The 27,479-nt window shown below is 48.7% G+C and overlaps 3 protein-coding genes across 5 annotated transcripts in view; 2 read left to right on the top strand and 1 right to left on the bottom strand.

Annotated features, from left to right (window-relative positions):
- The window catches only part of ENDOG (endonuclease G), a 31,817-nt gene extending 14,264 nt beyond the window's left edge, over nt 1-17,553 (top strand). For 2 of the 3 annotated variants that reach the window (XM_073640114.1, XM_073640115.1), the window contains exons 2-4: nt 12,335-12,873; nt 16,766-16,875; nt 16,945-17,553. In XM_073640114.1, coding sequence (XP_073496215.1) covers nt 12,391-12,873; nt 16,766-16,875; nt 16,945-17,227 — 876 coding nt within the window. In that variant the 5' untranslated portion in view covers nt 12,335-12,390 and the 3' untranslated portion in view covers nt 17,228-17,553. Of the gene's footprint in view, nt 1-7,933; nt 8,039-12,334; nt 12,874-16,765; nt 16,876-16,944 lie in introns of those variants that run through there. The other variant, XM_073640112.1, reaches the window with a different exon arrangement.
- On the bottom strand, nt 17,320-23,693 carry SPOUT1 (SPOUT domain containing methyltransferase 1). Its single transcript, XM_073640109.1, has 12 exons — nt 23,581-23,693; nt 21,874-21,916; nt 21,504-21,644; nt 21,199-21,358; nt 21,024-21,113; nt 20,718-20,767; nt 20,501-20,631; nt 20,345-20,414; nt 18,515-18,613; nt 18,335-18,437; nt 17,915-18,062; nt 17,320-17,474 (listed from the first exon to the last, which is right to left on the bottom strand). Exons 1-12 carry the CDS (start codon nt 23,608-23,610, stop codon nt 17,400-17,402), a joined length of 1,140 nt encoding a protein of 379 aa, XP_073496210.1. The 5' UTR covers nt 23,611-23,693; the 3' UTR covers nt 17,320-17,399.
- A 1,163-nt stretch (nt 23,694-24,856) lies between these two features.
- The window catches only part of LOC141154354 (torsin-1A-like), a 35,867-nt gene continuing 33,244 nt past the window's right edge, over nt 24,857-27,479 (top strand). Inside the window, exon 1 of the mRNA XM_073640110.1 lies at nt 24,857-25,155. Coding sequence (XP_073496211.1) covers nt 24,969-25,155 — 187 coding nt within the window. The 5' untranslated portion in view covers nt 24,857-24,968. The remainder of the gene's footprint in view (nt 25,156-27,479) is intronic.

The following is a 27,479-nucleotide window of genomic DNA, read 5'->3' as shown; positions in this document are numbered from 1 at the left end:
TGATTGCCCAGTCCAGAAGCAGTGCCCTAGTGATTGCCCAGTCCAGAAGCAGTGCCCCTAGTGATTGCCCAGTCCAGAAGTAGTGCCCCTAGTGATTGCCCAGTCCAGAAGCAGTGACCCTAGTGACTGCCCAGTGCAGAAGTAGTGCCCTAGTGATTGCCTTGTCCAGAAGTAGTGCCATAGTGATTGCCCAGTCCAGAAGCAGTGCCCCTAGTGATTGCCCAGTCCAGAAGCAGTGCCCTAGTGATTACCCAGTCCAGAAGCAGTGCCCCTAGTGATTGCCCAGTCCAGAAGCAGTGCCCCCAGTGATTACCCAGTCCAGAAGCAGTGCCCCTAGTGACTGCGGAGTCCAGAAGCAGTGCCCCTAGTGACTGCCCAGTCCAGAAGTAGTGTCCTAGTGATTGCCCTGTCCAGAAGTAGTGCCCCTAGTGATTGCCCAGTCCAGAAGCAGTGCCCCTAGTGATTGCCCAGTCCAGAAGCAGTGCCCCTAGTGATTACCCAGTCCAGAAGCAGTGCCCCTAGTGATTGCCCAGTCCAGAAGCAGTGCCCCTAGTGATTGCCCAGTGCAGAAGCAGTGCCCTAGTGATTGCCTAGTCCAGAAGCAGTGCCCTAGTGATTGCCTAGTCCAGAAGCAGTGCCCCTAGTGATTGCCCAGTCCAGAAGCAGTGCCCCTAGTGACTGCCCAGTCCAGAAGCAGTGCCCCTAGTGACTGCCCAGTGCAGAAGCATTACCCCTAGTGACTGCCCAGTCCAGAAGCAGTGCCCCTAGTGACTGCCCAGTCCAGAAGCAGTGCCCCTAGTGACTGCCCAGTCCAGAAGCTGTGCCCCTAGTGACTGCCCAGTCCAGAAGCTGTGCCCCTAGTAACTGCCCAGTCCAGAAGCTGTGCCCCTAGTGACTGCCCAGTCCAAAAGCTGTGCCCCTAGTGACTGCCCAGTCCAGAAGCTGTGCCCCTAGTGACTGCCCAGTCCAGAAGCTGTGCCCCTAGTGACTGCCCAGTCCAGAAACTGTGCCCCTAGTGACTGCCCAGTCAAGAAACTGTGCCCCTAGTGATTGCCCAGTCCAGAAGCAGTGCCCCTAGTGACTGCCCAGTCCAGAAGCAGTGCCCCTAGTGACTGCCCAGTCCAGAAGCAGTGCCCCTAGTGACTGCCCAGTCCAGAAGCAGTGCCCCTAGTGACTGCCCAGTCCAGAAGCAGTGCCCCTAGTGACTGCCCAGTCCAGAAGCAGTGCCCCTAGTGACTGCCCAGTCCAGAAGCAGTGACCCTAGTGACTGCCCAGTCCAGAAGCTGCGCCCCTAGTGACTGCCCAGTCCAGAAGCTGCGCCCCTAGTGACTGCCCAGTCCAGAAGCTGCGCCCCTAGTGACTGCCCAGTCCAGAAGCTGCGCCCCTAGTGACTGCCCAGTCCAGAAGCTGCGCCCCTAGTGACTGCCCAGTCCAGAAGCTGCGCCCCTAGTGACTGCCCAGTCCAGAAGCAGCGCCCCTAGTGACTGCCCAGTCCAGAAGCAGCGCCCCTAGTGACTGCCCAGTCCAGAAGCAGCGCCTCTAGTGACTGCCCAGTCCAGAAGCAGCGCCCCTAGTGACTGCCCAGTCCAGAAGCAGTGACCCTAGTGACTGCCCAGTCCAGAAGCAGCGCCCCTAGTGACTGCCCAGTCCAGAAGCAGCGCCCCTAGTGACTGCCCAGTCCAGAAGCAGCGCCCCTAGTGACTGCCCAGTCCAGAAGCAGCGCCCCTAGTGACTGCCCAGTGCAGAAGCAGCGCCCCTAGTGACTGCCCAGTCCAGAAGCAGCGCCCCTAGTGACTGCCCAGTCCAGAAGCAGCGCCCCTAGTGACTGCCCAGTCCAGAAGCCACGCCTCTAGTGACTGCCCAGTCCAGAAGCCGCGCCCCTAGTGATTGCCCAGTCCAGAAGCCGCGCCCCTAGTGATTTCCCTGTCCAGAAGCCGTGGCCTAGTGATTGCCCAGTCCAGAAGCAGTGCCCCTAGTGATTGCCCAGTCCAAAAGCAGTGCCCTAGTGATTGCCCAGTCCAGAAGCAGTGCCCTAGTGATTGCCCAATCCAGAAGCAGTGCCCCTAGTGTTTGCCCAGTCCAGAAGCTGTGCCCCTAGTGATTGCCCAGTCCAGAAGCTGTGCCCCTAGTGATTGCCCAGTCCAGAAGCTGTGCCCCTAGTGACTGCCCAGTCCAGAAGCTGTGCCCCTAGTGATTGCCCAGTCCTGAAGCTGTGCCCCTAGTGATTGCCCAGTCCAGAAGCTGTGCCCCTAGTGATTGCCCAGTCCAGAAGCAGTGCCCCTAGTGACTGCCCAGTCCAGAAGCAGTGCCCCTAGTGACTGCCCAGTCCAGAAGCAGTGCCCCTAGTGATTGCCCAGTCCAGAAGCAGTGCCCCTAGTGACTGCCCAGTCCAGAAGCAGTGCCCTTAGTGATTGCCCAGTCCAGAAGCAGTGCCCCTAGTGATTGCCCTGTCCAGAAGTAGTGCCCTTGTGATTGCCCAGTCCAGAAGCAGTGACCCTAGTGATTGCCCAGTCCAGAAGCAGTGCCCTAGTGATTGCCCAGTCCAGAAGCAGTGCCCCCAGTGATTGCCCAGTCCAGAAGCAGTGCTCTTGTGATTTCCCTGTCCAGAAGTAGTGCCCTAGTGATTGCCCAGTCCAGAAGCAGTGCCCCTAGTGATTGCCCTGTCCAGAAGTAGTGCCCTTGTGATTGCCCAGTCCAGAAGCAGTGCCCCTAGTGATTTCCCAGTCCAGAAGCAGTGCTCTTGTGATTTCCCTGTCCAGAAGCAGTGCCCTAGTGATTGCCCAGTCCAGAAGCAGTGCCCCTAGTGATTGCCCAGTCCAAAAGCAGTGCCCTAGTGATTGCCCAGTCCTGAAGTAGTGCCCTAGTGATTGCCCAATTCAGAAGTAGTGCCCCTAGTGTTTGCCCAGTCCAGAAGCAGTGCCCTAATGATTGCCCAGTCCAGAAGCAGTGCCCCTAGTGACTGCCCAGTCCAGAAGCAGTGCCCCTAATGATTGCCCAGTCCAGAAGCAGTGCCTTAGTGATTGCCCAGTCCCGAAGCAGTGCCCCCAGTGATTGCCCAGTCCAGAAGCAGTGCCCCTAGTGATTGCCCAGTCCAGAAGCAGTGCCCTAGTCATTGCCCAGTCCAGAAGCAGTGCCCTAGTCATTGCCCAGTCCAGAAGCAGTGCCCCTAGTGATTGCCCAGTCCAGAAGCAGTGCCCCTAGTGATTGCCCAGTCCAATAGCCGTGCCCCCAGTGACTGCCCAGTCCAGAAGTACTGCCCCCAGTGACTGCCCAGTCCAGAAGTACTGCCCCCAGTGACTGCCCAGTCCAGAAGTAGTGCCCCCAGTGACTGCCCAGTCCAGAAGTAGTGCCCCCAGTGATTGCCCAGTCCAGAAGTAGTGCCCCTAGTGACTGCGCAGTCCAGAAGCAGTGCCCCTAGTGACTGCCCAGTCCAGAAGTAGTAACCTAGTGATTGCCCAGTCCAGAAGCAGTGCCCTAGTGATTGCCCAGTCCAGAAGCAGTGCCCCTAGTGATTGCCCAGTCCAGAAGCAGTGCCCCTAGTGATTGCCCAGTCCAGAAGCAGTGCCCCTAGTGATTGCCCAGTCCAGAAGCAGTGCCCCTAGTGACTGCCCAGTGCAGAAGTAGTGCCCTAGTGATTGCCTTGTCCAGAAGTAGTGCCATAGTGATTGCCCAGTCCAGAAGCAGTGCCCCTAGTGATTGCCCAGTCCAGAAGCAGTGCCCTAGTGATTACCCAGTCCAGAAGCAGTGCCCCTAGTGATTGCCCAGTCCAGAAGCAGTGCCCCCAGTGATTGCCCAGTCCAGAAGCAGTGCCCCTAGTGACTGCGGAGTCCAGAAGCAGTGCCCCTAGTGACTGCCCAGTCCAGAAGTAGTGCCCTAGTGATTGCCCTGTCCAGAAGTAGTGCCCCTAGTGATTGCCCAGTCCAGAAGCAGTGCCCCTAGTGATTGCCCAGTCCAGAAGCAGTGCCCCTAGTGATTGCCCAGTCCAGAAGCAGTGCCCCTAGTGATTGCCCAGTCCAGAAGCAGTGCCCCTAGTGACTGCCCAGTGCAGAAGCAGTGCCCTAGTGATTGCCTAGTCCAGAAGCAGTGCCCTAGTGATTGCCTAGTCCAAAAGCAGTGCCCCTAGTGATTGCCCAGTCCAGAAGCAGTGCCCCTAGTGATTGCCCAGTCCAGAAGCAGTGCCCCTAGTGACTGCCCAGTGCAGAAGCAGTGACCCTAGTGATTGCCCAGTCCAGAAGCAGTGACCCTAGTGATTGCCCAGTCCAGAAGCAGTGACCCTAGTGACTGCCCAGTCCAGAAGCAGTGCCCCTAGTGACTGCCCAGTCCAGAAGCAGTGCCCTAGTGACTGCCCAGTCCAGAAGCAGTGCCCTAGTGACTGCCCAGTCCAGAAGCAGTGCCCCTAGTGATTGCCCAGTCCAGAAGCAGTGCCCCTAGTGATTGCCCAGTCCAGAAGCAGTGCCCCTAGTGATTGCCCAGTCCAGAAGCAGTGCCCCTAGTGACTGCCCAGTGCAGAAGCAGTGACCCTAGTGATTGCCCAGTCCAGAAGCAGTGACCCTAGTGATTGCCCAGTCCAGAAGCAGTGACCCTAGTGACTGCCCAGTCCAGAAGCAGTGACCCTAGTGACTGCCCAGTCCAGAAGCAGTGCCCTAGTGACTGCCCAGTCCAGAAGCAGTGCCCTAGTGACTGCCCAGTCCAGAAGCAGTGCCCCTAGTGATTGCCCAGTCCAGAAGCAGCACCCGTAGTGATTGCCCAGTCCAGAAGCAGCGCCCCTAGTGATTGCCCAGTCCAGAAGCAGCGCCCCTAGTGACTGCCCAGTCCAGAAGCAGCGCCCCTAGTGACTGCCCAGTCCAGAAGCAGCACCACTAGTGACTGCCCGGTCCAGAAGCAGCGCCCCTAGTGATTGCCCGGTCCAGAAGCAGTGCCCCTAGTGATTGCCCAGTCCAGAAGCAGTGCCCCCAGTGATTGCCCAGTCCAGAAGCAGTGCCCCTAGTGATTGCCCAGTCCAGAAGCTGTGCCCCTAGTGACTGCCCAGTCCAGAAGCAGCGCCCCTAGTGACTGCCCAGTCCAGAAGCAGCGCCCCTAGTGACTGCCCAGTCCAGAAGCAGCGCCCCTAGTGACTGCCCAGTCCAGAAGCCGCGCCTCTAGTGACTGCCCAGTCCAGAAGCCGCGCCCCTAGTGATTGCCCAGTCCAGAAGTCGCGCCCCTAGTGATTTCCCTGTCCAGAAGCCGTGGCCTAGTGATTGCCCAGTCCAGAAGCAGTGCCCCTAGTGATTGCCCAGTCCAAAAGCAGTGCCCTAGTGATTGCCCAGTCCAGAAGCAGTGCCCTAGTGATTGCCCAATCCAGAAGCAGTGCCCCTAGTGATTGCCCAGTCCAGAAGCTGTGCCCCTAGTGATTGCCCAGTCCAGAAGCTGTGCCCCTAGTGATTGCCCAGTCCAGAAGCTGTGCCCCTAGTGACTGCCCAGTCCAGAAGCTGTGCCCCTAGTGATTGCCCAGTCCTGAAGCTGTGCACCTAGTGATTGCCCAGTCCAGAAGCTGTGCCCCTAGTGATTGCCCAGTCCAGAAGCAGTGCCCCTAGTGACTGCCCAGTCCAGAAGCAGTGCCCCTAGTGACTGCCCAGTCCAGAAGCAGTGCCCCTAGTGATTGCCCAGTCCAGAAGCAGTGCCCCTAGTGACTGCCCAGTCCAGAAGCAGTGCCCTTAGTGATTGCCCAGTCCAGAAGCAGTGCCCCTAGTGATTGCCCTGTCCAGAAGTAGTGCCCTTGTGATTGCCCAGTCCAGAAGCAGTGACCCTAGTGATTGCCCAGTCCAGAAGCAGTGCCCTAGTGATTGCCCAGTCCAGAAGCAGTGCCCCCAGTGATTGCCCAGTCCAGAAGCAGTGCCCCCAGTGATTGCCCTGTCCAGAAGTAGTGCCCTAGTGATTGCCCAGTCCAGAAGCAGTGCCCCTAGTGATTGCCCTGTCCAGAAGTAGTGCCCTTGTGATTGCCCAGTCCAGAAGCAGTGCCCCTAGTGATTTCCCAGTCCAGAAGCAGTGCTCTTGTGATTTCCCTGTCCAGAAGCAGTGCCCTAGTGATTGCCCAGTCCAGAAGCAGTGCCCCTAGTGATTGCCCAGTCCAAAAGCAGTGCCCTAGTGATTGACCAGTCCTGAAGTAGTGCCCTAGTGATTGCCCAATTCAGAAGTAGTGCCCCTAGTGTTTGCCCAGTCCAGAAGCAGTGGCCTAATGATTGCCCAGTCCAGAAGCAGTGCCCCTAGTGACTGCCCAGTCCAGAAGCAGTGCCCCTAATGATTGCCCAGTCCAGAAGCAGTGCGTTAGTGATTGCCCAGTCCCGAAGCAGTGCCCCCAGTGATTGCCCAGTCCAGAAGCAGTGCCCCTAGTGATTGCCCAGTCCAGAAGCAGTGCCCTAGTCATTGCCCAGTCCAGAAGCAGTGCCCTAGTCATTGCCCAGTCCAGAAGCAGTGCCCCTAGTGATTGCCCAGTCCAGAAGCAGTGCCCCTAGTGATTGCCCAGTCCAATAGCCGTGCCCCCAGTGACTGCCCAGTCCAGAAGTACTGCCCCCAGTGACTGCCCAGTCCAGAAGTACTGCCCCCAGTGACTGCCCAGTCCAGAAGTAGTGCCCCCAGTGACTGCCCAGTCCAGAAGTAGTGCCCCCAGTGATTGCCCAGTCCAGAAGTAGTGCCCCTAGTGACTGCGCAGTCCAGAAGCAGTGCCCCTAGTGACTGCCCAGTCCAGAAGTAGTAACCTAGTGATTGCCCAGTCCAGAAGCAGTGCCCTAGTGATTGCCCAGTCCAGAAGCAGTGCCCCTAGTGATTGCCCAGTCCAGAAGCAGTGCCCCTAGTGATTGCCCAGTCCAGAAGCAGTGCCCCTAGTGATTGCCCAGTCCAGAAGCAGTGCCCCTAGTGACTGCCCAGTGCAGAAGTAGTGCCCTAGTGATTGCCTTGTCCAGAAGTAGTGCCATAGTGATTGCCCAGTCCAGAAGCAGTGCCCCTAGTGATTGCCCAGTCCAGAAGCAGTGCCCTAGTGATTACCCAGTCCAGAAGCAGTGCCCCTAGTGATTGCCCAGTCCAGAAGCAGTGCCCCCAGTGATTGCCCAGTCCAGAAGCAGTGCCCCTAGTGACTGCGGAGTCCAGAAGCAGTGCCCCTAGTGACTGCCCAGTCCAGAAGTAGTGCCCTAGTGATTGCCCTGTCCAGAAGTAGTGCCCCTAGTGATTGCCCAGTCCAGAAGCTGTGCCCCTAGTGACTGCCCAGTCCAGAAGCTGTGCCCCTAGTGACTGCCCAGTCCAGAAGCAGTGCCCCTAGTGATTGCCCAGTCCAGAAGCCGCGACCCTAGTGATTGCCCAGTCCAGAAGCCGCGACCCTAGTGATTGCCCAGTCCACAAGCCGCGACCCTAGTGATTGCCCAGTCCAGAAGCCGCGACCCTAGTGATTGCCCAGTCCAGAAGCCGCGACCCTAGTGATTGCCCAGTCCAGAAGCCGTGCCCCTAGTGATTGCCCAGTCCAGAAGCAGTGCCCCTAGTGACTGCCCAGTCCAAAAGCAGTGCCCTAGTGATTGCCCAGTTCAGAAGTAGTGCCCTAGTGATTGCCCAATTCAGAAGCCGCGACCCTAGTGATTGCCCAGTCCAGAAGCCGTGCCCCTAGTGATTGCCCAGTCCAGAAGCAGTGCCCCTAGTGACTGCCCAGTCCAGAAGTGCCCCATCCTGCGCTCCATGCAGGTCCCAGACCCCCATCTGGTCTAGAAGTTTTCACCTTTCCCATGGATTGGTGATAACTTCTTCCAACTGGAATACCTATTTACTTGTGCAAAAACATACATTAATAAATTGAATCTTTTTCCACCTTTAATTCTCAACATGTAAAGTCTGGCCCATCTCATATCATGTTGCAAATGCTGTAACTCTGCCACACGATGGCGCCAATGTGCACACTGAACTGCATAGCTGTAATACTGAACGTGACCGCAGGGTGGTAGTGCGGTGCCCTTACCGAGGCCCCTCTTCCTGTGCTCTGCTCTTCTCCATGCGTCTCCCCTCTTTGCTGCTGGAGTCAGTAAGTAATGTCTCCTCTGTGCTTGTGCTGTACACTGTCCCCCTCCTGGATTATGACATGTCCCGCATGTCTCTGCTGCTGATACATTGTAGCAATTGCAGGAATAACACTTGCTGATAGATCAAGGGCATTAGAGTCACATGGTGGCAGGTCAGGGCATTGTGGGACCAATAGTACTACAGAATCAATGGGCTAATGGGCTGACTGCGTTTTACAAGAGAGTGTTGGGTCCTTCAGTGCCAGGGGGGCTTTTACTATCCATGCTCTGCTCTGACCTATGGATTTAGGGATCACAATCTGTTAGCCCCTAATAGGGTATGTCACATGGTGTTTTCTAAGCAGGAGACCCCTTTAAAGGGTCATTCAAAAACAAGTTATCCCTCATGTATTGCTAGGGAATAACTTGCTGATCGTTGGGGGTCTGCAGCCCCACCTTAAATGAAGCATGCTTGACTGCCGCTCCGTCCATGGTGTATGGGACTGTCAGAGATAGTGAAGTGCTGTACTCCTTTTTTCCCGCAGTCCCATAGACCGTGAATATAGCGGAGGTCGAGCGTGTGTATTTCATCTTGGGACCACTGGGGTCCCAGCGGTCTCACCTCCAGGGATCAGCAAATTATCCCCTACCCTTTAATATACAGAGAGCACAATCCGAGCATCCTGGAGCCACTTAGTAACTTGCTGTACCCATTACACAGTACTATGCAAAAGTTTTAGGCAGGCGTGGAAACAAATCCATCCTGCCTTCTGTTACAGTCAGATATTTCACATTTTGTTTCATTAGTCCAGAGCTCCTGCTGACAGTTTTCTGCATCCTAGATCCTATGTTCCCCTGCATAGTTGAGTCTTTTGGCTTTGTTTCCATGTAAAAGGTTTATTTTATGGCCGCAATTCTTCCATGATGACCACTTGTAATCAATACAGAGGAGGACAATTTTATATTACAGGAGGATCTATGTAAACTAGAAGCTTGGGCTGATAAATGGCAAATGAGCTTTAATGGGGATAAATGTAAGGTAATGCACTTGGGCAGAGGAAATAAATGTATAATTATATGCTTAATTATAAAACACTGGGCAAAACTGTCACTGAAAAAGACCTGGGTGTATTGGTGGACGACAAGCTCACGTTTGGTGGCCAGTGTCAGGCTGCTGCTGCAAAGGCAAATAAAATAATGGGATGCATTAAAAGAGGCATAGATGCTCATGAGGAGAACATCATTTTACCTCTATACAAGTCACTAGTGCGACCACACTTAGAATACTGTGTACAGTTCTGGTCTCCGGTGTATAAGAAAGACATAGCTGAACTAGAGCGGGTGCAGAGAAGAGCGACCAAGGTTATTAGAGGACTGGGGGGTCTGCAATACCAAGACAGGTTATTACACTTGGGGTTATTTACTGTGGAAAAACGAAGGCTTAGGGGTGATCTTATTACTATGTACAAGTATATGGTGGGACAGTACAAAGACCTTTCTACTGATCTTTTTACTCTGAGGCCTGAGACGGGGACAAGGGGGCATCTTCTACATCTGGAGGAAAGAAGGTTTAATCATAATCACAGACGCGGATTCTTTACTGTAAGAGCAGTGAGACTATGGAGCTCTCTGCCGCATGATGTTGTAATGACTGATTCACTACTAAAATTTAAGAAGGGCATGGATGCCTTTCTTGAAAAGTATAATATTACAGGTTATATATACTAGATCCCTTGATAGGGCGTTGATCCAGGGAACAAGTCTGATTGCCGTATGTGGAGTCAGGAAGGAATTTATTTCCCCAATGTGGAGCTTAGTGTTTGCCACATGTTTTTTTTTTGCCTTCCTCTGGATCAACATGTTAGGCTATGGGGTGAACTAGATGGACTTAGTTTTTAAGGTTGAAGGAAGACTATGTTACTACTTGCTAGACAGTACATGGGTGTAGGGTCCCATTAGTTGCTGCCTGTTCTTTCCTGATGGCACTGCTGGACATCTTCTGATTTAGAAGAGAAGTAAGCATCATGTCTCTCATCTGCTGCACTAAGTTACCTTGGCGGACCTCTGTGTCTACAGTCCACAGTGTTGCCCATTTCTTGCAGCTTCTTCACAAGAGCTTGAAGCACATATTAAAGCCCCAGTCTGCTTTGATATGTTTGCTTGGGAGAGACCTTGCTGATGCAGTATAACTACCTTGTGTCTTGTTGCTGTGAACAGTCTTTCCATGGTGTAGGAATGGTGACATGAACCTGTCTTTCACAACCTCACCTTTGTAGAACAGTTTGTTCCTCACCCAGTTTTACACCCCCTAGCTGTTTCTGTTAATGACTGTGTTTCAACTTACATACAGTTATATGAAAAAGTTTGGGCACCCCTATTAATCTTAAGCTTATTGTTTTATAAAAATTGGTGTTTTTGCAACAGCTATTTCAGTTTGATATATGTAATAACTGTTGGACACAGTAATGTTTCTGCCTTGAAATGAGGTTTATTGTACTAACAGAAAATGTGCAATCTGCATTCAAACAAAATGTGACAGGTGCATAAGTATGGGCACCTCACCAGAAAAGTGACATTAATATTTAGTAGATCCTCCTTTTGCAAAAATAACAGCCTCTAGTCGCTTCCTGTAGCTTTTAATGAGTTCCTGGATGAAGGTATTTTTGACCATTCCTCTTTACAAAACAATTCCAGTTCAGTTAAGTTTGATGGTCGCCGAGCATGGACAGCCCTCTTCGAATGATCTCACAGATGTTCAATGATATTCAGGTCTGGGGACTGGGATGGCCATTCCAGAACATTGTAATTGTTCCTCTGCATGAATGCCTGAGTAGATTTGGAGCGGTGTTTTGGATCATTGTCTTGCTGAAAGATCCATCCCCTGCGTAACTTCAACTTTGTCACTGATTCTTGAACATTATTGTCAAGAATCTGCTGATACTGAGTGGAATCCATGCGTCCCTCAACTTTAACAAGATTCCCGGTGCCGGCATTGGCCACACAGCCCCAAAGCATGATGGAACCTCCACCAAATTTTACTGTGGGTAGCAAGTGTTTTTCTTGGAATGCTGTGTTTTTTTGCCGCCATGCATAACGCCTTTTTGTATGACCAAACAACTCAATCTTGGTTTCATCAGTCCATAGGACCTTCTTCCAAAAAGAAATTGGCTTCTCCAAATGTGCTTTTGCATACCTCAGCCGACTCTGTTTGTGGCGTGCTTGTAGAAACGGCTTCTTTCGCATCACTCTCCCATACAGCTTCTCCTTGTGCAAAGTGCGTTGTATAGTTGACCGATGCACAGTGACACCATCTGCAGCAAGTTGATGCTGCAGCTCTCTGGAGGTGGTCTGAGGATTGTCCTTGACTGATCTCATCATTCTTCTTCTCTGCCTTTCTGATGTTTTTCTTGGCCTGCCACTTCTGGCCTTAACAAGAACTGTCCCTGTGTTCTTCCATTTCCTTACTATGTTCCTCACAGTGGAAACTGACAGGTTAAATCGTTGAGACAGCTTTTTGTATCCTTCCCCTGAACAACTATGTTGAATAATCTTTGTTTTCAGATCATTTGACAGTTGTTTTGAGGAGCCCATGATGCCACTCTTCAGAGGAGATTCAAACAGGAGAACAACTTGCAAGTGGCCACTTTAAGTAGCTTTTCTCATGATTGCATACACCTGGCTATGAAGTTCAAAGCTCAATGAGGTTACAAAACCAAAAAAAGTGCTTTAGTAAGTCAGTAAAAAGTAGGTAGGAGTATTTAAAACAAGAAAATGATAAGGGTGCCCATACTTATGCACCTGTCAAATTTTGTTTGAGTGCAGATTGCACATTTTCTGTTAGTACAATAAACCTCATTTCAAGGCAGAAACATTACTGTGTCCAACAGTTATTACATATATCAAACTGAAATAGCTGTTGCAAAAACACCAATTTTTATAAAACATTAAGCTTAAGATTAATAGGGGTGCCCAAACTTTTTCATATAACAGTATGAAAATGATGATGATCTTTATCAGCCATTTGCTGTAACTTGTTTCTCATACACCTGACTATAATCCTACTAAATCCCTGACTTCGTGCAGGTGTACAGAGAACTGATAAAGGCAAAAAGCAGTCACCAAATATTGATTTGATTTGGATTTCTCTTCTCATTAACGTTGTATTTTGTTAATTGTTGGTAGTTTATTTCTAACACTTCTGTTTGTAAAGCATTCTTATACTCTGCAGCATTTTTTGCTGTACATCCCAATACATTGGCATAAGGTCTGTCCAAGCAGTAGAGGATTGTAATGGAGATTCACTGATTTTTCTCTTGCAGAAAGTCCCCAGAATGGACCTAGGGTGCAGGCTTTGAAGGTTGAAGTGGTCAGGAAGATGAGACTACCCCACGGTGTTCTGCTTTCAGGGGCCTCCCTGGCAGTCGGAGTTGCACTTGGTGCAAGACTGACTAGCTGGAAACAACCAAAGGATGACACTGGTCCTAAAATCCTCCAGCCTCTAATAGTTGAGGCATCCTCGTCTATCTCCCTGCCTCCTTCCTCCAGCATCGCCCGTTTTGGTTTACCTGGGTTGAGTCAGCTGAAGACTCGCCAGTCCCATGTCCTGAGCTATGACCCCAGGCTTCGGGGTCCAGCCTGGGTTTTGGAGCAGCTCAATGGTGAACGGTTACAGGGCAGCGCCAACCGTCAAGACTCTGAATTCACAGAAGACGACTCTGTGCACCCCTATCACCGGGCTACCAACTCTGACTACCGAGGCAGTGGGTTTGACCGGGGGCATCTGGCAGCTGCGGCAAATCACAGATGGAGCCAAAAGGCAATGGACGAGACATTCATACTGAGCAATGTGTACCCTCAGGTTAGTGTCTGTTGAAATCTATTAGCTGCAAAGGCATGCTGGGAATTGTACAAGGTGGGCCATTTATATGGCTACACCTAAATAAAATGGGAATGGTTCGTGATATCAACTTCCTGTTTGTAGCACATTATTATATGGGAGCAGGAAAACTTTTCCAGATGGGTGGTGACCATGGCAGCCATTTTGGATCCAACTATTTTTTTCAAATGCATTTTGGCATCCAGACCCAGTCACCTTGTAGAGCAAGTGAACCGAACCGTAACTTCAGGTCACTCAAAGCGTTCCTCCACTTTCAAAAGAAAACCGATCGCTCTATTAGAGGTGTTTTCTGTTAATCAGCAGCACCAACCGCCCAAGTCTGTGCTGCACTAACGTAGGCAGCGTCCTGGTTGTCGCTCTTTGCTCCCGGCTTCAGTGTTTGAACCAGCGCTGTAAGATCCTATGACGCTCGCTCCACACTGAAGACGCAGCCGAGCAGGACACGGCCTAGGTTAGTGCAGCGCGGACTAGAGAGGTCGGTGCTGCGGATTAACAGCAAACACCTCTAATAAAGTGACTTAGAAAAAGGCTCCAGGACCACGATAGTGGCGGTACGCTTTAACTGACAGGAGTCCGGATCTTGCAGCCGTAACAGACTATAATGTGTTCGCATCACCTTAATACGAACGAGGCATGGCTTGTCAGTGACAGCCGCCATGTTGAACCTTCATATTGGTAGCAGTACCCATCATATTGCGAGGGGATGGCTGCATGCCTGAGTATTGTCGATAGTAGATATGGTGGGTTTCTTTTACCGTTTTCTTCTTCCAACAGTCTTATTTTTTTTACATCTACATCACTGTAGGAGGGCTTGTATTTATTGTAGGATGAGTTGTCAAATTTAACTTTACCATATAAATGTAGTAAAGAAAAAAGTCCAAGTGCAGTGAAATTGCAATTAAAAAACACAATTATTTTTTATAGCATCTATTTGTACTGCTCGATGACCAAGTAACGTGAATCTCTAGGTCCATTTTTTTTGTTTAAATGGTAAAAAATATTTATACATATATATATATACACACACACACACTATAGGCCAAAAGTTTGGACTCACCTCATTTAAAAATTTTTCTGTATTTTCATGATTTTGAAAATTGTACATTCACACTGAAGGCATCAAAACTATGAATTAACACATGTGGAATTATATACTTAACAAAAAAGTGTGAAACAACTGAAAATATGTCTTATATTCTAGGTTCTTCAAAGTAGCCACCTTTTGCTTTGATGACTGCTTTGCACACTCTTGGCATGCTCTTGATGAGCTTCAAGAGGTAGTCACCGGAAATGGTCTTCCAACAATCTTGAAGGAGTTCCCAGAGATGCTTAGCACTTGTTGGCCCTTTTGCCTTCACTCTGCGGTCCAGCTCACCCCAAACCATCTCGATTGGGTTCAGGTCTGGTGACTGTGGAGGCCAGGTCATCTGGCGTAGCACCCCATCACTCTCCTTCTTGGTCAAATAGCCCTTACACAGCCTGGAGGTATGTTTGGGGTCATTGTCCTGTTGAAAAATAAATGATGGTCCAACTAAACGCAAACCGGATGGAATAGCATGCCGCTGCAAGATGCTGTGGTAGCCATGCTGGTTCAGTATGCCTTCAATTTTGAATAAATCCCCAACAGTGTCACCAGCAAAGCACCCCCACAGCATCACACCTCCTCCATGCTTCACGGTGGGAGCCAGGCATGTAGAGTCCATCCGTTCACCTTTTCTGCGTCGCACAAAGACACGGTGGTTGGAACCAAAGATCTCAAATTTGGACTCATCAGACCAAAGCACAGATTTCCACTGGTCTAATGTCCATTCCTTGCGTTCTTTAGCCCAAACAAGTCTCTTCTGCTTGTTGCCTGTCCTTAGCAGTGGTTTCCTAGCAGCTATTTTACCATGAAGTCCTGCTACACAAAGTCTCCTCTTAACAGTTGTTGAAGAGATGTGACTGCTGCTAGAACTCTGTGTGGCATTGACCTGGTCTCTAATCTGAGCTGCTGTTAACCTGCGATTTCTGAGGCTGGTGACTCAGATAAACTTATCCTCAGAAGCAGAGGTGACTCTTGGTCTTCCTTTCCTGGGGCGGTCCTCATGTGAGCCAGTTTCTTTGTAACGCTTGAGGGTTTTTGCAACTGCACTTGGGGACACTTTCAAAGTTTTCCCAGTTTTTCGGACTGACTGACCTTCATTTCTTAAAGTAATGATGGCCACTCGTTTTTCTTTACTTAGAATTTGTATTATGGCAAGAAAAAAGCAGCTAACAGTCTATTCAGTAGGACTATCAGCTGTGTATCCACCAGACTTCTGCACAACACAACTGATGGTCCCAACCCCATTTATAAGGAAAGAAATCCCACTTATTAAACCTGACAGGGCACACCTGTGAAGTGAAGACCATTTCCGGTGACTACCTCTTGAAGCTCATCAAGAGAATGCCAAGAGTGTGCAAAGCAGTCATCAAAGCAAAAGGTGGCTACTTTGAAGAACCTAGAATATAAGACATATTTTCAGATGTTTCGCACTTTTTTGTTAAATATATAATTCCACATGTGTTAATTCATAGTTTTGATGCCTTCAGTGTGAATGTACAATTTTCAAAGTCATGAAAATACAGAAAAATCTTTAAATGAGGTGTGTCCAAACTTTTGGTCTGTACTATATAACATATACATATATATATATAATTTTTTTTAAACTTTTTTTTGTCCTCCTTTGGGGACTTGAGTCTGCGAGTGTCTGATCACCTAGATTTATACCACAATATTTAGTAAAAAAAAAAATAATAATAATAATCAGGGTCTCCTAAGAACGCCAGCCACAGGGTGTTTTATATAGAAATAGCGTCACGGTATGCATTGGGGCCCTCAGCTTGCCCCTGGCTCCATGGCAACCTATAGGCACCCCGTGATTGCTGTATGTGTGTGCCCCTGAACTTCACACTAAAAAATGCGCAATATACTGTGTAGTGGCCATTCTCTGGTATTGCAGCTCCGCTCCTTAAGGGGTAAGGCTATGTGCCCACGTAGCAGATTTGATGCAGAGTGTTTTTGCCTATCTGTGGCAGAAAAAACGCATGCAGATTTTTACATGTGTTGTTTCTGCCAGGTAGAAGCGTTTTTCAAGCACTTTTCCAAGCGATTTTGAGCATCACTTGGAAAGTGCTTGACAAGTTGGTCACACAATATAAATCCATGCAACCGGCATGGATTTATATTGTGTGACCAACTTCGATGCAGCATCTATTAGTTAAAAATAAAAAAACCTGTATACTCACCTCTCCAGTCTGCTCCCGACGGCGTCCTCTCTCTTCGGCGTCCCGCGGTGTACTGGCAGGACCTGCGGTGACGTAATTTAGTCAGCTGATGGTCACACGATTTGCGAATTCGGCGCGCTAATGAGCGCATCATGTGCACAACACATCCAAATTCACATTGCTTTGCATGGCACACTGTTTTACAAGTGTTTTCGAGGCCACAAAAACGCTACGTGGGCACATAGCCTAAATGTGACAATAGGAAATCTGGCAACGCATTTCTAGGAAAGGATTTAACAACTTTGGGAAAAAAATATTTTGTCCCCACATGCACTACCCCTATAGTAAGTGTGGCTTACTATAACACGGGGCAATACCTGTCCTCCTGTCTATAGCTTTCCCAATGAGCGCCCAGCAGATCCATTTTGACAACATTTTGGAAAGATATAAAGTATAAATTACCAGGCTTCAGTCATGTAGGTGTATGTAGCACTATGGAATCACCAAAATGGAGGGTCTCTAACTGTTGCAAAACTTAACATGCTGGCAGTTGTAGTCCATTGCTGTAGTTATTCACTTGTGCATCTTTTTTTATCTCTTCTCCCAGAACCCAAATCTTAATCAGTATGCCTGGAACAACCTGGAGAAATCCTGCCGCGGCCTGTCCAAGAGGAACAAGAACGTGTACGTGTGCACCGGGCCCCTGTTCTTACCAAAGTGAGTCATGTGACGATCAGACGCTGATGGATCCCAGGGATCCTGGCACTCATTCCTCTCTCTTTACAGAAAGGAAGCCGATGGGAAAATGTATGTGAAATACCAAGTCATCGGTGAGAACCACGTCGCTGTCCCCACGCACTTTTTCAAGGTGGTCGTCTTAGAGAAGCACAGTGGAGAGATAGAGCTGCAGCCCTATGTGATGCCAAACTGCCCCGTAGATGAGAAGACCCCCTTGGAGCGTTTCTTGGTCCCGATAGAGAGCATTGAGCGTGCCTCGGGGCTGCTTTTCGTTCCTAACATTCTGAAGAGTGCAAGTAACGTGAGGGCCATCACGGCAGGAGGCAAATGATGAGTGACATGGACGTGGTGAATGCTGCGCAGACCAGTCTTATCTACCTTCTCTAGAAATTTCTATGGACAGTTGAATAGAATCAGGAGAAATCCAGTAGAATCTAATACATTTATTGATTTGCTTTGTTCATATATACAATGTCCGCACCACTCAGGCCATCCGTCAACCTTCAGCATTCCTCGGGCGTCTGACCTGCCTGTTCTAGTCTGGGTTTTAATGTGGACAGTGAGATCAATATGGCTTCCTAGACAAAGGATGGGGAAAGAAAAAAAGCGTTAGATTCTGTCAATTGTGAAATTAGTAAATAGTTTCTGCCACTTTGAGCTGGGTCTACAGATCAAATATTGCTGTGTGTCACTGCTAGATCAGCAAGTGAGTGGGGTAGCAGTGCGATAAGCCCGCTGCAAAACGTCAGATCATCTGGACTTTTGGAGACTTGTTTAATGGTCACAGGGAGAACCCATTTACTTGCCCTATGCTATGATTTTTGGCCGATCAACCCATGTAGGGTAACCACAGACTAGATGAGGGAGCCCACATAGTCCGCCATACAGTATAATGAGTCCCACATAGGGGTGGTGTTTCATGTGTCGCAGGTCAAATATAATCATCCTGCAGGCCAGATTTGACCCGTATGCACTAGAGTTATAACTTAGATATATGTCATGTGCACACACTACCAACCTCTGTCCTTATTGTGCGACTGCCCTGGCCTGGACAAGTGTTTAGGTAATGGTTGAACAAGATGCCCGGTTCGTCTATGTCCAGGTTCTGGTCACTGTCCACACTGGCTTCCAGTCCTTGAAGTCCACCAAAGACAATCAAAGCATGTCTGACAACACATCAGAAGATAATGTCACTGCTGTGAAGTAGCAGTGGGAAATACACATGACAAAATTGAAAAGAAAACAAAAAAAAACACTGGAGCGGGAAGATTGAAAGAGAATCCCAGCGTCCTGCATGAAGCATAAGTCCACAGTAGTAATAACTCTCTGTAGGACGGAGGCAGAACAGGATCTAATCACCCGCTGTCATTTACAACATCCTAATGTGTGTACCCAAAAATGCCCCCCCACCCCCTCCATTAAAGGCTTTAATGTTTACCGGAAAGCCGGCAGCGTCACCTCCTCCACGCTGCTCCCTCGTTCTGAGGTCCCGATGGTAAGGTCATAGCTGTCCTTATAGGGGCATTCTGTGAAAACCGCACCTAAGATACAGAGATGGTTGAATGCGGCAGTACTCAGCCCAGACACAATAAGATTATATGTGAAGCCTCGTACTCACTGAGGCAGGATGCCAGCCTCACTCTGTACCCCCAGTAGATGCCAGCTTCTGTCCTCGGATGCTGCGGCGACACCACAATTCCTTTTTTAACTTTTTGCTCTAGAAAAAGATCAAATAATGAAAAGTCTAGATATAAAAGCAAATATGTAGGAAAAGTTGAGAATTATATACAGAAGACAGTCGGGTATGTATACTGCAGCAGCTGTGGTTCCTAACAATTTCCGCACTGGCAGTGCAATTCCTTCCCAAGAAACATCACACGGTACATTGACAGGGCAGAACTTTACGTGTAAGGCTGTGTGCCCACGATGCGTTTAAGCGTTTCCACGGCGGCAAAAACGCTGCAGAAACGCTTAAACGCTTGGTAGAAGACCTGCCATGTTCCCCAATGATAATCTGCATGTGCTGTGCACATGCTGCGGAAATTTCCGCTGCGGATTATCATTGCGGAAAAAAACGCAGCACTATTTTGCAGAAGCGCTGCGTTTTCGCCGCCACTGACTTGCATTGGAACGCATGTAATCAATGCATCTGTAGATGCAGAATCCAAGCGTTTAAATGTGCGGATGGCACCCGGGTGTGGAGGACAGGAGACTCTCCTCCGGACCCGGGTACCATAGAAACTGTGAAAAAATAATAACAAAATAAATATTATATTTATCTTCTGATGGCCCGCGGTGTCCTTGTCTTCACTTGCCGGCAGATCGCGGTGGACTGAAGGACCTGCGCTGATGTCATAGTCATGTGACCGCAGGTCCTTCAGTGTACCGCGAGCTGCCGGCAGCCAGGACGGATCGAATAAAGACTCCGGGGGCCATCAGAAGGTAAGTATAGATTTATTTTTTACCATTCTTTGGGGTCACACTATATATGCTGTTTGCATGGATTTATATAGTGTGACCAACTTGACAAGCACTTTCCAAGTGATGCTAAAATCGCTTGGAAAGCGCTTGACAACTCGCATGCGGAAATGCATGTGAAGAACGCTTCACATCCGCTTGTCCCTGGCAGGAAAACGCATGTACAATCCGCATGTACAGTCCGCATGTGTTTTTTCTGCCAGGGAGATGCAGAAACGCTCAGGAAAAATCCAGAGCATTTCTGCATCGTGGGCACATAGCCTTAAAGGGTTTGTCCGGAGCAGAGACGTTATCGCCCCTGACCAATCAAGACGTTAACTAGAATCCTCCCTCCCCCAATATTAAAAGGGGTTGTCCAGCACTGTTCACATTTGCACTGGGAGGTGAGCGATACAGATGTGTCTGCACACACTGCAAGGACGCATGCACAAGTCCTGACACTCATCTGCTCGCTCACCTCCTGATGGTGGACTGAGCGGTGCCATCCAACCCCCCCTTTAGGGTATGTGCACAAGTTGCTTTTTTTTTCTCACAAAAAACGCAGCATTTTCTGAAATCTCAGTCACATGTTGCTTATTTTTTCCTTGCAGATTTGAAGCAGTTTTGTTAACTTTTTCATGAGTTTTCACCCATTTTAATAAATGAGAAAAGAAAAAAAAAAACATAAAAACGGACTAAAACATTTTAAGCCGAGTTTTTCCTGCGAACACATCAAAATTTGCAGCTTTTGTTTAAAAAGGGGTTATCAGTTATTAGAAACAGCGCCACTGTTATCAATGGGCTTGGTCTGGTATTGCATCTCTTCGCCAAATATAATGAGTGGGGAAAAGGAGGATGAAACTACCTAAATCTCCCTCAAACTATTATTTCCCACCTTTAATTTTTTTTAACTTTTTAGTATTACAGGCTAAACACTAAGGTGATAAATGGAGACTAACATCTGATATTACAGAGGCACGTGATAAATTACCGGAGTTCGCAGTCTGCATCTGAACGGTGACTCTGACTCCAACTTGCAGCTGCTTGTCGATCTGCACCTCCTACAAAAATATAAGATGTATGGACGGCTCTGACCAGCATTTACTAACAGACGACATATAGTCCCCTATGGGAGGCGTCACTGTACCTGCCGCATCCCACAGTTCACGAATGAGCCTCTGCTGCCCCTAGTGGGTCGATCTACTACAACTCCCTCCCGGTACATAGACTCTTCATCAATTCTTACATGATGAGGACTGTCCAGAGGGTTTAAGAGCCCTAGAAAGGGTTAACATACAGAATGATGACGTCGCCGCAAATGCTCCAAGATAGACCCCAATATCATCTAGGTATTGTGTAACTACCTGCAAACTGCAGATCTGGATGTTTGGGGAAGAAGGATTTTCTCAAATACCTATGGAGGAAAAGGCAAGAGCGGGAAGCACATCACATACATAGCAAGTGAGCTGTACTGATGGCGACAAGGCGGCCCCCGCCCCCACCCCCCCAGCCGGCCGGCCCACCCTGTGACACACGTGACATCGCGCCAGGCCGGCTAATAGAAAGAAGAGCCAGTTTACTGACGGGGCCGATGAACAGGGTCATGCAAATCAATTTGCCCCAACTTTAGTTGTCACCATCTGTCCCTTCCCGGAGAGATCAGTACTCACTGAGGACACTCCAGATACTGCAGTATACGCGCCATTTGCACAGATGCGTGGCCTTTTCTTCCAACCCCCTCAAACTCTCCCTCCGTGCTTCTGTAATACAAGGTGCATCAGACGAGAACATATCGCATTAAACATTGACCGTTTTCGTGCTCGCCCTCAGATACGAAGTACGTACGTTGATCCTTCACCGGTTTCATCAAATACCACGATCTCATCCACACAAAAAATGGCGCACGCCCGAGCTATCTGTCCAACCAGGTACGTACGCAGCTCCAGTGTCTGGGCGTTATCCAGAATGGAGCCAGGTAATGCCACACTCACTGTGTATGGACGACCTAAGAGACAAACACAATCATCAGACCTGGCCCCATGCGAGAAGCTTGGATATGCAATGCTGTCATGGAACTACATCTCCCAGCATGTCCTAACAACTGGAAGATGAGATTCCTGCGCTCCATAAAACAGCTATTCTGACTGTACCGTGTGATTCCTCCTTCTCTTCTTCCTCCTCTTCTTCTTCCTCCTGTTGCAGTTTCTCAGCTAGTCGCTGCTTCTTTACGTGCGTCTTCTCCAAGAACTTTAGCAACCTTGCCTCCTTCCATTTTTTTAGTACTTCTTTTCCTGCAATTTGCAAAGTTTTTCAGGCAGTTAAAGAGGCTGTCCACTACTTTTTCACTGATGACATATCCATAGGGGGTGATAGGCGGGGGCGTCCGGTGTTGGACCCCGACCGATCAGATATTGATGACCTATCCTAAGGACAGGTCAACAGTGAAAAAGTAGTGGACAACCTCTTTAAGATTCATATAAAAGGACAAGAAGGTGGTGACACATGAGGGACGGGTCATACTTTCGGCATTATACTTTCTCCAGTCTGTTTTCTCATCAGATTCCTGGAAACGACAAAAAAAATAATTATTATCTGAGGCCGGAGCTAAGGGAAATCTTTTATAGTCAGTTGTTCCAGGGTGTGAACATGACACAAAGAGTCGCAGAAAAGCAAACAGAGAATCCCCTGGTCGTGCTCCATCCCCCAGCACAATGTGAGCTAGCGCTGAACTTGTCCGTCTCCATCAGTCCCAAAGACATTGAATGAAGCGAGCGTTTAGGTCACATGTGTGACCATCGCTATATCCAAACTGTACATAGAACCCCTGTTCCCGTGATCAGTGGGGGGTCCCAATGATCACCTGCGGATAAATGATACATACTATTCGCAGGCTAACCCCTGTATTTAGTCTGCAAAAACTTCAGCAAGTTGCTGTTATACGTTGTGTTTCAGTCCCCCCACCATCTGAGATCTCTGCTTGCTGTCAGTGAAGGTGGATGATACTTGTTTAGAGCCAGAGGATCAGTCTGCACCCATTACCTTACAGCTGAGGGTTTCCTTTCCTTACCAGTATAGATAATCTTAAACCTGGTGCAAGTGGGGGGGGGGGGGGATGGAGTCTCATGGACCGGCTGCAGTTCCCCTGGGCAGAACCAATGCCCTACAGGCATGTAGGAGGCTGGTGCGATCGGGTTCACAGTTGCCTGAATTTGGCTGACAGGAGTTTGTCCTTGGCCCCCTCTGATTCAGAGAATAAAGGCTACTCCGGCGTTGTGGCTCACACTCAGCGCAGAGGGTTTGTTACACAGGCTGGGCAATTCTCCAATAGTTGCAGGATTTGTTCACTACTTTAAAAACACATTTACAAAGGGCGAGGGAAAATAAATAGCGATACTCATCTACTCCAGTGCTGCTGCTCCTACTCCTTACCATCCTCCTTGCTGCTTCTTCAGGCAGAGGCATCAGATGAGCGCTGCAGCCAATTAGTCCTGATCGGCTGCAGCCATCACGCACAGGCTGAAGAAGCAGCAAGGAGGCCGGTGGGAGACAGCAGAGTCCGGGGGTCGGTCTCAGCCCAGTGAGTATAGATTGTAAGTGGTGGGAAAAAAGTGTGTTTTACAGTAAAGGAAACCTCATATCAGTCCAAAGCGTTTATCTCCTGTGCTGGATGGTGATAAACCCTAAACCATGGGGGGTGGCGCAGTGTTGGGACCCCCACAATCCAGATTCTGTCAATGCAAGATTGTGACAGGATGGATCTGAAAAAAGGGGCAAAACTCTACCCAAGTTGCTGGGGCGTAAATAGGGGCTGGGTGGGGGTAACACTTTTTGATAAGAGGGGCTAAATCCATAGGGAAGACCCCCACCGATCTGGCACACTGGATTAACTCATTATGTTCCAGGTTGGATACAACGTTGCAAACCCTCAGCTGTGAGACGTGTCACCACGGGGGGGGGGGGGGGGGGGGGGGGACTACAAATGCAAGAATTCCCAGCTGAGGAACAGCAGCCAGTGGTAACAGTCCATACAGGTTATAGAACTACAACTCCCAGCATGCACCTCCTTACACCAACCATCACATCCTGCGCTTTATCTAAGTGTTCGTACAGACTATAATGCCTAAACCAGAGCCACTCGTGCCCGCGCACAGCCCTGACTGGAGGATGATGAGAGCTGACGTTAGGCCTCCTTATCCCCGATTACTGCTGCCCTATAATCCTCCTCACCTCCAGCAGCCGTGGCCTCTTCTCCGCCATGTCTGCACCACGTGTGGCCAGCACTTCCGCTTTCAAGGATTCCCTTAGCAACCGCCGGGTTAGCCTGGCCGCTGCTGCCCTCCTGTGGCCGGCCCCTGACACTGCAGGCGGTGTCAGTTCTGGGGCTGATGGTGGAGGTGGAGGTGGGGGTGGGGTGGAATTTCCAAAAAAAATGAAATTTGTACAATCCCAAAACCACTAATTAATATCACAAGTAGAAGTAATAGACAGATGCCTACATAAGGAAGAAGCATTGTGATTTCTGCTCTGGAGCTCTCTCTGTAATCCAGTCATTCTGTGTGATGCCATTCTTGGTATGATATTGGGGTGAAATGAGTTTCTCCTTTGCAGTCATATACAGTACTAAGCCTCAAGTGTAGGCATCAAGACGATACCACACGCACCCTGATTCCCATGGAGTCGGACCACTGTGGTGACCACCGCATGACGACTGGTATTGCTGAAAAGCATGGCTGCTTTCTGCCAGACACAGCGCCAACCCTGCCCATAGGTTGTGTCTGGTATTATAGCTCCATAGAAGTGAATGGGGCTGATCTGCAGTACCACACATAACCTGAGAACAGGGGTGGCGCTGGTTTGGGTGGAAAAAAAGCCATGTTTGCCTAAAACTAGACAAGCTCTTTAAGCTGCCCTCCAGCTAAAATGAGCATATAGGAAATACTCATCCTCTTTTCTCTCCTCCATTCCAGCGCTGCCTCCCTGATTGTCCCCACTGGTCTGTTTGCATTGGTTGCAGCTGTCATATCCCATATATCCTGCGTGACTGTTGCAGACATTCACTAAGGCCAGGGATTGGCTGCAGAGGTCACATTGGGTATGTGTGATATCGAGGAAAACAGAAGACCAGCGGGTGGAGGATTGGGGACTCGGCACTGGATCGGTAGGGAGTATATCTTATTTACTTATATTTGCTTTATCGTTGCCTCTGTGCAGCATTTTATTTAATTCAGGAAACCCCAGGGTTTTACTGGACTTAGTATAGGTCATAGCTAGTCAGATCGGTGAGGGTCCAACATCAGTGACCCTGCAACTCCTACCAGTCAGCTGTTTGCTGGCCCCACAATGGCCCGGGCACCACAGCGCCATACACCGTGAAATGGCCACTCTCGGGTACTGCAGCCCAGCTCCTATTGAAGTGAAGTATATGGATTATATGTGCATATATATTGGATATTGTGACTTTGATCTCATTGCCCTTTAGTCGCTTCCTCTGATTTTTATTACACTTGTTCCATTCAGTCACACCCATGGTATCTGCGCTGTAAGAGCTGCACCAAAGTCATTTAACTTTATTTTTTAAATCCCAAGGTTGTACTTTCTCCCCAAGTGCTACTAAAATGGAGCAACAGAACAGGCAAAAAGCTGTGGCAAAGGCCCCTACTAAAGATATTAACCGACCCTCCAGGCAAGAAGAAATCAATTTTTGTGGACTGTGTGTTTGCCTATCCATCATTATCGTACCTATTGCCATTGCATTAGGATATGTATTGAAGTCAAAATATGTCGCACCGATGAACATCGCAGGTAAGACGTCTGGAAAGTTTTATGTCATAAAGAGTCACAACTTTTTATTTTTTATATAAATTATTGATTAATTGTTCTTTTTTTCTGAGGGAAGGGGAATACAAACAAATACAAAAACAATTCTGTAGTTTCTTATGCTTTTGTATGACATTGACTATTCAGGTTCATTAATGTCTTAATTGTAGCCAATGTTTGTTGATATGTTTTCTTTTTAAATAAAATGAAATAAGCAGTTACACAGCCTATGATTGGCTGCAGCGGTCAGGGGAACCGTGCATCATCAGAGACACACACACACACACACACACACACACACACACACACACACACTGGCTATTTTCTTAGAGATGCCCACTTAGTAGGGCTTCAGCCTCCTTTGGCCTTCAGAACTGCAGCAATTTGTCCTGGCATAGATTCTACTATGTGTTGGCCCAGATTGGCCATTGGCCCAGATAGGATACTGGATCAGATAGGATACTGGATCAGATAGGATATTGGATCAGATAGGATAGCTTCTCACTCGGCCCGTTCTACCTCGTTCCATAGATGCTCTATAGGAGTAGTATCAGGGAGACTATGAAGACCAGATAAGCAATGAAAACTCATTACCATGTTCATGGAACCAATTCAAGACTATAAAACCCTTGTATAAGATAATATGGTCGGCACTCAACGGTAGAGAAAGCCTCGGTGGTAGAGTAGATTCAATGAGGTGCAAATACCATGGCACAAACATAGTCCAAATAGTAACGTATTTAGTAGTGCAGCAAAAAAATCTGTCCAAGGATCAGGCCAACAGAAAAAAAAGCAAGAAAAACAAAATTGCACAAAGAAAATAAGGAGATTTCATATATATAAATACATACACAGGCACTCATAATAGAGCGAAAATTTGAAATAAAGTAAGAAAAAAAAATAACATGAAATATAGTAAACTGGACTATAATGACATCACATGTAATGAAAGAGAAAGGGAACAAATGGGGCTGAGTTTTGCTGCACTATTAAATACTGTAAAGTTTCTACTCACTTGGTTGTATTTGATGTAGGCACGGGAAGCGGTTTATGTAAAAACGTTCTGGTTGATTTATTAAGACTCTATTAACCATGCCACAAGAAAAGGAAGTGAATGGCCTTTCAGTGCAGGCAAAGCAAAGTAAATAGTTAAAATAACAGCACTTTAGTGATAGTCTAGGACACTCAGGCTGGAGAGCATCCAATATACCAGCTTAGTCTGGAGACATCACACAGGAGGCCTTCTTACCTCCACTCACTGTGCAACAATGATACAGTTTGACTTTGCTTATATCCATGATACCACACCCAGGGTGGGTATATGTGAGCAGCAAGTCCCACCCATCTCTGACTGCCCATCTCTAAACCCTTCCCTTGCTATGCCCTATTAACACTCTCCGTACTATACGAATGGGAGCTTGCTTCCGAGTTTACTTCACTGAGGACAACCACCTCCTTGATACATATCTCCCATCAATGATGTGTCCGACTTCCACCCCCCCTCTGCCCAATGCTGTGGGGGCTTGGCACCTTCCCTCGACAGAGCGTCACCATTGCCATGTAATTTTCCAAGTCTATGCTCTACATGGAAGCTAAAATCCTGAAGAGCCAAGAACCACATGGTCACTCAGGCATTATTTCACTTCTTCTCCCACATCCACCTCAGTGGGGCATGGTCTGACACTATCCTGAACTTCCTGCCTAAGGCTGGGGTCACACAAGCACATGTTCTCTCGTGCAATAAAATCGGGGCCGTTTATGCAAATCTCTGTCAGAGTTTGAGCCGAGTGTCCGTGCACTGTGCTACAACTGTGCTCTTACGTGAGAGAATCACATCACAGGTGCGGAGCAGACGGAGAAAGTAATGTCTCCATCTCCTCTATTTCCGGCATCCGTGGTACTTCAACTGCACTCAGATGACATCCGAGTGCAGTCCGATGTTCCACACACACCCATAGACTTGTATGGGTGAGTACGATCCAATTCTCGGATGCACTCACAGTATGCTGCGATTTTTTTACACAGACCGATTCGGCATGAGAAAAAAAAAACACAGATCTGCACTGCCCCATAGTATAACATTGGGATGAGTGCTATCTGATAAAACATCAGATAGCACTTGGCCGTGTTATACGCTCGTGTGAGCGAGCCCAAATAGGTAGTATCTTAAAGTGTCCAACGCCCACTTGTTGGCCAAACATTCCTTCTCCACGACGACAGTTTCCGACTCAGGTGTTCTTCGCCATTCACTTCCTGAAACAAGACGGCACCTAATCCGACATCTGATGCATCCGTCTGGACCACAAACT

The sequence above is a fragment of the Phyllobates terribilis genome, unplaced genomic scaffold (genome assembly GCF_046119375.1).
Source record: "Phyllobates terribilis strain yellow unplaced genomic scaffold, ASM4611937v1 Scaffold_7__3_contigs__length_470593459, whole genome shotgun sequence".
Taxonomy (NCBI): Eukaryota; Metazoa; Chordata; class Amphibia; order Anura; family Dendrobatidae; genus Phyllobates; species Phyllobates terribilis.
Note: the sequence above shows the minus strand (reverse complement) of the source record. Positions and strands in the feature narration are given on the sequence as shown.